At 44.7% G+C, this 9140-nt stretch overlaps 2 protein-coding genes across 2 annotated transcripts; one reads left to right on the top strand and one right to left on the bottom strand.

Moving 5' to 3' along the window:
- The first annotated feature begins 434 nt into the window (after nt 1-434).
- LOC133908072 (expansin-B9-like) lies at nt 435-1652 on the top strand. Its single transcript, XM_062350199.1, has 3 exons — nt 435-728; nt 883-1067; nt 1207-1652. The coding sequence occupies exons 1-3, from the start codon at nt 435-437 to the stop codon at nt 1529-1531; spliced, it is 804 nt and encodes a 267-aa protein (XP_062206183.1). The 3' UTR covers nt 1532-1652.
- A 298-nt stretch (nt 1653-1950) lies between these two features.
- Nucleotides 1951-7859, bottom strand: LOC133908069 (U-box domain-containing protein 33-like). The gene is made up of 9 exons (XM_062350192.1): nt 7461-7859; nt 6633-6754; nt 6404-6525; nt 6207-6311; nt 5376-5799; nt 5161-5301; nt 4546-5094; nt 3705-4469; nt 1951-2696 (listed from the first exon to the last, which is right to left on the bottom strand). Exons 1-9 carry the CDS (start codon nt 7723-7725, stop codon nt 2493-2495), a joined length of 2697 nt encoding a protein of 898 aa, XP_062206176.1. The 5' UTR covers nt 7726-7859; the 3' UTR covers nt 1951-2492.
- Nucleotides 7860-9140: the final 1281 nt, after the last annotated feature.

Raw genomic sequence — 9140 nt, 5'->3', positions numbered from 1 at the left:
TCCCCACCGCCACGACGCATGCCTTCCAAGCTCCAACCCGTATAGCCAGCGAGCCTCGCGCTCACGCGCACAACCCAACGCCGGCCGCTCGGCACAAACGTGTGAGCAAACAGCCGAAGCCCCGAACCACCCGTACGTACGTGAAACCCGCGGCGCTCTCACGTCGGCCGACCGTCCGTCCGTCGTCAGAGCCTCAGAGGCGCGGCAGCGGCCGGCCGGGCTGCGCGGCTTAACCGGCGCGATGCCAGCGCTGGTCCACCCGTCCTCTACATGCTCTCTTCTTTTGTTCTCTCGTTCGCATAGGCAAAAATCTTATGTGATCTCCCTTAAAACTAGCTGACATAGATTGTTGGAGAGACGCTATAAGTAGCCCGCCTCCGCACCATTGTCTGCCGCAATCACACACGCATTCGAACAAACAGTTAAGCAACGGGATGGGATCCCTCTCGAACATCGTGGCCGTGGCCGCCGTCGTCGCGGCGCTCGTCGCCGGCGGGTCGTGCTCGCCCCCCAACGTTCCGCCCGGCCCCAACATCACGACCAAATACGACGGCAAGTGGCTCGCCGCCAGGGCCACCTGGTACGGCGAGCCCACCGGCTCCGGGCCCGCCGACAACGGCGGCGCCTGCGGGATCAAGGACGTGCACCTGCCACCCTACAGCGGCATGATTTCCTGCGGCAACGAACCCATCTTCAAGGACGGCAAGGGGTGCGGTTCCTGCTACGAGGTACGTACGTGCGTATATATACGCATTGAATTGCTTGCCTAACATATGAGATCTCACCATATATATATCGTGTGTGCATGGTTCTTGAAATCTTGACGAAGCATGCATGTGTATGTTTGGCTTGATGGGACCGACAATTGCTTGTTGCATGCAGATCAAATGCAAGGCGCCAGAGGAGTGCTCCAACAAGCCGGTGGTGGTGTTCATCACCGACATGAACTACGAGCACATCTCCTCCTACCACTTCGACCTCAGCGGCAAGGCCTTCGGCGCCATGGCCAAGCCCGGCCTCAACGACAAGCTCATCCACCGCGGCATCATCGACATGGAGTTCAGGAGGTCGGTCATGCATTATTGCTGAATCAAAACTTCTCCGTATCTGCGTACTGCGTTTCAATGCACACATGCAAAAAATGGCAATATCATTTATCACACGCGTCTGCACGGATTGTGGTGAACTCAAACTGCATGCATGCAGGGTGCGTTGCAAGTACCCTCCCGGGCAGAAGATCTGGTTCCACGTTGAGAAGTTTTCGAACCCGAACTACCTGGCGGTGCTGGTTAAGTTCGTAGCGGACGACGGCGACATCGTGCAGATGGACCTCAAGGAGAAGGCGTCGCCGGAGTGGAGGCCGATGAAGCAGTCGTGGGGCGCCATCTGGAGGATGGACAGCGCCAAGCCGCTCAAGGGCCCCTTCTCCATCCGCCTCACCAGCGAGTCCGGCAAGAAGCTCGTCGCCACCGACGTCATCCCGGCGAACTTCATAGAAAACGCCGTCTACAAGTCCAACATCCAGTTCTAGATTTCTACTAGTTGAGCCGAGCGACCAATCTGATTTGTTTTGGTTTCTCCACATATTTGTGCCTAAGCTCTGTATAGCCGCGCGTGTATATTTGCGCCGTGCTGATGCATGCAGCAGCATGCTTAACTGAATAACTGGTCGCCGATCGCTGCATGAGCAATTGAGCATGTAGTGTCAACCACATTGAGGTTTCAAATATATAATCCGGGCTCACCTTTTTTAGTTCAGTTTTCTTATACTACAGGCGACTGAAAATCGCGAGTTGTACAGTCCATCCAGCGACTCGGGCATATGAATCCAACCTGTGGAAAAAAATGCCATTGTTGGATACTTGATAACTTGAATGTGGTATGTTGTAAAAATCACACCGGTCGAACTTTACGTGCAGAAGGACAACTCGAACCCAGGAACTAAAGCAATAGTAGATGACAAACCCAACATTCAGATTAAGCAAAACTGTTTTGCCAGAATTGAGCAAAGCTATATCTTACAGCCTCTGTTTCGACACAATCACAATGCGAGAAGCGCACTTTTTCCATATAACAAAGCTTATGGCTTTGCAGGGAACAAATTGTCTATAAATTTGCTACAAATCAGAAAATGGTTCGTCTCCAAGAAAACATGCTCAGATTACAAATATTTGCTCTGTTGCAAACTTGCATTTCCTTCTGATCTGCTAACAAAACTAAGCATGCCAGCGAAGCAATGCTCATTGAACCTGGAACATTTTGTTCCAAGCACAATACTCATATGCACATTTCATTGCAAGTTGCAACTCACCAGATCCCAAAAGAAATATACACAAAGAGAAGACCTCTGAACAAAAATAGACTATCAAATCATAACGTCAAGAAAAATCAAGTCGAATGAACCAATTATGGTTCTTTGCTGCCTTATCTTTTCTTCTATCTTGATATAATGACGTGCAAATCCCCTGGTGTTTCTTGAAAAATTGAGTCAATTATGATGGTGATTTCTGCTGCTGCTGCTGCTGGAAATATTCCTGTATGGCAGAATGAAGAGCATGGTTCGGGATGAGATGATGGTGTGCCAGGGGTAATTTTGTCATCGGGGACGTGCTGCGCCCACTGTGGAGCCAACCCCTTATGACCTCTGCTTCGTAAGTGAACCCATCTGCTGCAATATGAGGATTCCTCATGACCTCCTACAATTTTGTTTCACGAAAAATTAGGAACCATATTTAGACGACTGCTTTAGCAAGCACATCAATTTTCTACTTTAACAAGCACAAAATATTTTTTGGTGACCAAAGACTGATGTTAGAACTTAGAAAGCCAATGCTTCCTGGCACCACCAAAAATCTGGAAGATAAAAAACTTGGATGTAGTAACAGTTAAGATAGATAAATTTTGGTTCCATATAGTGTATGTTAGGAGGAAGGGTGGAAAACCCCTGTACGAAGTCCTATGAACAAGCAAAGCTACTATTAATTATAATGAATTTTTTCTTGGTTAACTTTGACAATATCTTAGCATTTTGAATAATGAAGATAGGTGATTATTTAATTGAGTACTATATTAACCAAACATTCAAACCAAATGTTTTTTGTTGTCGAATTAATCGTGTCATTGTATCTCAAAGTCAGCATATACTGCATTATTAAATTAAGAATGCCAAAGGTCTATTAAAAAAAGAGGCCCAATCTAGGAGGAACTAGGTGGTTTTTCATTAAGAAGAAACACACATCCAAATTTGAGTTGAAGAGAACTCCAACCTGGGTGGTAGGGGTGTACACCCACACCTCACACCCACCAACTGAGCTATGCTCAATTCCTCCAAAGGTCTATTAAATAAGCTAAGCAAATCTAGTGCAATACTCAGCTCCAAGAAGAATTGACACAGAATGACCTTAGGATGGTTTCGGGATGGAGAATGGCATTATCTAAATAAAGAGTTTCGGGATGAGGTTGTGTTTCCATGAAACTCAACTGCAACAAAGAAAAATCACTTATTATCGAACTAACACTTTTGCTACTGTACGCTTAAGTGTTGGATCTACTGCAGTTTAGAACTGTTGTTTTCTTTGCTTCTTTAGAAATTGGAATTATTTCAGTTGTCAAGTTTTGCAAATAAACTATGCAATATGCTTTTCTGATTCTAATGAAATGCAGAACTAAGGTTATGTTGCACACTAAAGGGACATACAGTGTACCTGAGAAATAGGACATAAGAAGTAGGATGGTGTGTGGCTCTCAACGAACCGATGTGCAAAGGACTGTGGTGCAGTTGACAGCGAAGCTGACTTCACCAGGGGCTCGATCACACACCACACGTCACTCATACGATAAGGTCGCCTTCTTCTGCTAAGCTCTGCACACTGCAGACCAAGAAGCATCAGCTTCTTGGCCTGCACAAATGGCCACTCCCCAGCAGATTGGTCAATAAGAAGCTCTAATTCATCTTTCTCAAGTGCATCCTCCACTGCCCTTCCAATGCCTAAAGCTGGCTTCCCAGTCACCAACTGGAGTATGACAATGCCCAAAGAGTATATGTCGGACCGTGCTGTTAACTCTCCTGTGGTAAGAAATTCAGGGTCCATGTATGCAAAAGTCCCCCTTGGGTTCGTCGTTCGGTAGAGGCTTGTGGACATTGTGCTAGATTTACTCAACAGGCAGGAGATGCCAAAGTCACTGAGCTTGCTGACCAAATTGGCATCAAGGAGAATGTTTGCAGGCTTGAGATCACCGTGGATTACTGGGTGAGGGTTGCTTGAGTGAAGGAAGACGAGCGCAGAACATATCTCAGCGATGATCCGTGTACGGACTTGCCATGTCAGTGGAGGTGTGTTGTTTTCGCAGGCTAGACGGTCTTCAAGGCTTCCATTTGGTAAGAACTCATACACAAGACCTGAAGCTTCTGAGCAAGAACCCATAAGTGTTACAAGGTTTGGATGCCTCACCCTACTAAGAACAACAACCTGCCGAGTAAAATTACTTCAGTAAAACTAAAACAATAACATACATTCCATTATTCAAGTTATTGGATGCTATTACCTCTTGCTGAAATTGTGACTGCCCTTGTAAGTTATGAGAGCGCAGCATCTTAATCGCCACTGTTGTGTTGCGCAGGAAACCTTTGTAGACACACCCAAATCCACCTTCACCAACCTTCATTGTGTCACTGAAATTCTGTGTTGCCTGCTGCAGCTCTGAGAAAGAGAATTCAGTGTTCCATGTCAAATTCGGCCATGATATTGCCTTCTCTTTCTCTTTGCGCAGCTCATCTACATCATTGAGTGCATTGTCCCTTTCATGCTTTAATTTCTCATACCCCAATTGCTGTGATTCAATAAGGGATCTACTTGCTGCCAACATATCCTCAAGATCCTTGACAGTGCCACAATATTCATTGACTCGTTGCTCCAATGTTGCCCTTTGTTCGCTCATCTTAACAAGCTTATCGATGATGACATCCCGGTCCTGTTTCAGTGCATCCATTTCTTGCTTCATTAGTTCTATGTCCTTATTTGCCTTTGCTAGAGCTTCCTCGACTTCTTTCCTCTGTGTGGCCTCGTTTAAAGACATATCCTCAAAATTGTTTGCCTATAATCATTACAGCTTTGTGTCAAATTATACATGGTTTTCATGCTAATGTGGTGAGGACATTACCTTTTGGCGATACAAAATCAGTTCTTCCTCTGCTTTCTGTCTCCTCAAGGACTCATCAAACGCTTGCTTTTGATACTTCTCAGCCTCAGTGAAGGCTTCTTCAAGTTTATCAAATATGTCAATATTTGAATCCAAGGTGCCCTGTCATTCATCACCATCTCATCAAATGAAGTTCCTACTCAGCTCTCTACTATCTCGGGTATGAAAAAGCAAACCTGATCATGGTATGATGCTTGGTTTGGAAGATCACGCCCTGCGTGTATTGAGGGTAGGATTTCAGAGGAATCATCCCTAGGCATTGAAAATGAACTGGAATCACTGAACCCCTCGTCAGTCACAGTAGAGGATGCTTGGTGTGAACTTGGAAAACTTCCTCTTGGAACACTATCCCACGAACGGGAGGTATCCTCTATGCTTAGCCTGCTAAGAGTTGTCGGTACAGATAATCGAGAAGGTAGTCGCAATGATGTTCTAACAGATGCAGGAGCAACCTTTTCTGACATCGACCTCTGAATGTGGCCATCAACCCCATTGCTTGCATATCCGTTTGGTTGTCCACCCCATTCAGATAAATTGGATATTGAACTTCTGCTAGCTGGGGGTGGTGGTGTTTTGCGAGATACAGGAGCGCCAGCCTCCCTGTATAAAGTTGAAAGGGGAAATAATAAGTGATTATTGGAAAAGACTGAACAGTAATGGTAGCATCTAGAACGTGAAATGGATATGCAAATATGAGGTCCAAGTTAGTTCCTTTTTTCCGTGAACACGCAAAAAGATTGTGTGCGTTTCATTAAGATAGAAAGGGAGTTTTACAGTAACCCGACCCAGCCACCCAGCACGGTGTGACTTGCTAAGACAAATGAAATACTATTACGGAAAATACTATAACAGAAAAGGAAGAACTACATTTGACGCTACTGTAGCCGGAACAACAACGACCAACAAGTTAGATTCAGGAAATGGTATGTTTGCACGCTGCTCATAAATAAATCACCTTAGCTAACAATATAAGATGGAGAAAATGTAATGTGTAATCATATTCTTACCTAGCGCTTATCAGATGTTCCTTGCAAACAAACCAAATCTTGCATGAAGTATCAGCTTTCAGCAGGACAGCAAGCGCAGTCTTGGACTTGGGCATTTTCATTTTCCTGAAATTTGGAACATTAAGGCATCACTTGGTAAGATCTCAAATCTATAACCAATAAATATGAGTGCTAAAGCATGCACCATTGCCGCATACCTAGAGTAGTGTTTGTCAGCAGCTGCTCCCATGACGAGTTTGGTGATGCCGTGCAGCGAAACAAGCTCTGTAATCCCTTTAGCAACATCATCATTTTCAATCACAAGTTTCTCGCATTTGACCTGAAAAAGGAGTAACTCTTCGATAATCGCCCTGCTCAAGGCTCGTTGTTATTCTGAAATGCTTCTCACAATAGAAACTAGAAAGATTGAAAGATGACTGTTTGCACCTTGACTTTAGAGCACTGGTGAATGTACTCATCCAAATGTTTCTCCACGTTCTCCCTCTCATGCTGTCTGTAAGCGCTGACCTGTTCTGGTCTCAGTTTGCTTACATGAAACTTAGTCCCCACTGATAAGTAATAAGATGATATGAGATCACAAGTTTATAACAAACTATACTAAGCAAAAGAGTAGTAGTCACCATGTCCATAGTAGATTCCAACGGAACTTTACTTATAGGAAAGAAAGGTACAAGAACGGTCAGACAATAGAAAGCTATCACCGTATCATACTTAGGTTATTACTTGTAAATTGTCTCACTATACCACAAGTCCAGTTCAGTTCTCCGTAGGTACCGCAAAAGAAACATCTATGGATACCATTTGAGGAAAAATGCCTCTTTTCGTCAAAAAAGAGGAAGAAAATGACTCTTTTCTATGCATTTTTGGAAAACGCTAACCTAATATCCAACCATTTCGCGAAGTAAATTTTGTAAGCAAATGCAAAACCCAAACCCGCGGCCTTTGCACACCAACACTAACCCCATTTTTGTCCAAAAAGGAGAAATTTCCACAAAAACCTAGTGGACAAGCGGAACCACCTGCGCCGGCGCCTGTAAATCCCTAGTGCTCTCGCCGGAGTGAGCCTCCGCCGAAACGGCCGACGACGGTGCCTAGCATACAAACAAGTGCAAGGGTCCCCATGCAAATATCCCTCAGAGACCGTGCTCTTCTCGATCTGAGCCGCGCGAACCCGATCGGACGGTCCCGGTAAGCCCCCAGCCAAACTACGGTGCCGCCGTGCCGTGCGGGGAGCGAAGCGAAGAGGGTACGTACTCATCGGGATCATCTGCGCCGGCGCGTGGACGTGCAGCACCACCACGGCGGCGGCCGCCGCGACATGCCGGAGCGCCCACGCGAGCACGGCCTTGCCGCTCTTGTGCTGCTGCGGAAGCGCCACGAACACCTTCTCCGCCTCCTCCTCCTCCCCGCCGGCTGTCTGCTCCTCCGGAAGCGCCACGAACGCCTTCTCGCCCCCGGTGCCGGCGAAGGAGTTCTCCCACGCCTCGCCCCTCGCGTCCATGGCCCAAGCCTCGCGCATGATGGCGCGATTAACCAACCTGACTATATATCGTAGATGGTTTGTTACCAAGATCCTAGCTTCTTGTTTAGTCTCGCTAACAAACTGACTTCAGTTGGTTGCTGCGGGTAGACTGGTCGCAAATGGGACCCTCCTAATCCGCGCATAGGGAAGCAGTCGTCCGGGCGCACGACTTCTGACAGAAAGGTGTTCAGGTCGTCGTCTTATCCACTTGTGACAAAAGCTTGTACGAGAAAATTTTAATTTAAAATTTTTTGAGAAAAGGTTAACAAGAAAATTTTGACTAAAAATTTTGAGAAAAATTTTCAATTTATTTTAAAAAACTACTAAGAAAAAATTTGAATAAAGTTACTTAAATATAAGCGGCACATAAAGAAATTCCGTCGCAAATGGAACATGCGAGGCGAGGCGAGGCGAGGCGAGCGGCACCAGTCTGACACTGGCATGTGGGGCCTACATCGAGTGCCGCGAAGACTTGGCGGGCACCCAAGTTCGTCCACTAGATCGACCCAATGGGGCCTGTCCGGGTGCGAAGGGCTTGACTTGCTATGCATTCGTAAAAGATGTCGAGAAACTGCTGCTATTAAGTATAGTTTAGCGATTTTTTAGGAAAAAAATATAAAAAGAGACATAATATAAGAAAAAGCTATTTATTTTTTATTCATATGTGTTTAAAATAAGAGGCATTATCCTGTATATATAGTGCCAAAAATCTCTAAGAGATAGAAACCTATTTTAAGAAGAATAAATTTTTAGAGATCGAGACGCGTCTAAATTATGTTGCAAAACTCTAAGTTTCCTAACTCTCTCTTATACACTTCTCGCGAAATACATATGTCTCATAAAAACTCCCCTAAAATTCAATGAAAAAATAGAAAAAAGAGTACAAAGCTCACGATATGGTCACACGAATTGCCTCGTTAAAAACCTTAACATGAGAAACTTCAGAAAAACTCACCTAAGAGAAAAAGAGTACAATCCACCCAAATACTTCGTATAATCTTCATGATTAATTTTAGGTATTTAATCTTTCTGATTAAGATTTAATTCTTTATATCAGTATTATGTAAAAATTCTCCCTCTGAAATATGTAACCCTCTAAGCTTCGTCATCACAATACCACGAATATATCTTTTAAAACTAAATACAGGGAGAGACTTAGTGAATAAATCTATAAGATTTTCGCATGACTTGATATGCATCACATTCAATTCATTCATTTTATGCAATTCATGAGCATAAAAGAATTTGGGGTTTGTATTCTTCGTTAGCTGCTTTTAACATATCCCGATTGCACATGGATAATGACGAGATTGTTAGTAGTGTTTAAACCACATGACTGTTGGATATGACTGATCACTCTTCTAATTCATACGCATTCCTGTGCGGCTTCATATAAAGCTATTATTTTCGAG

This window comes from Phragmites australis, chromosome 24 (genome assembly GCF_958298935.1).
Source record: "Phragmites australis chromosome 24, lpPhrAust1.1, whole genome shotgun sequence".
Taxonomy (NCBI): domain Eukaryota; kingdom Viridiplantae; phylum Streptophyta; class Magnoliopsida; order Poales; family Poaceae; genus Phragmites; species Phragmites australis.
Note: the sequence above shows the minus strand (reverse complement) of the source record. Positions and strands in the feature narration are given on the sequence as shown.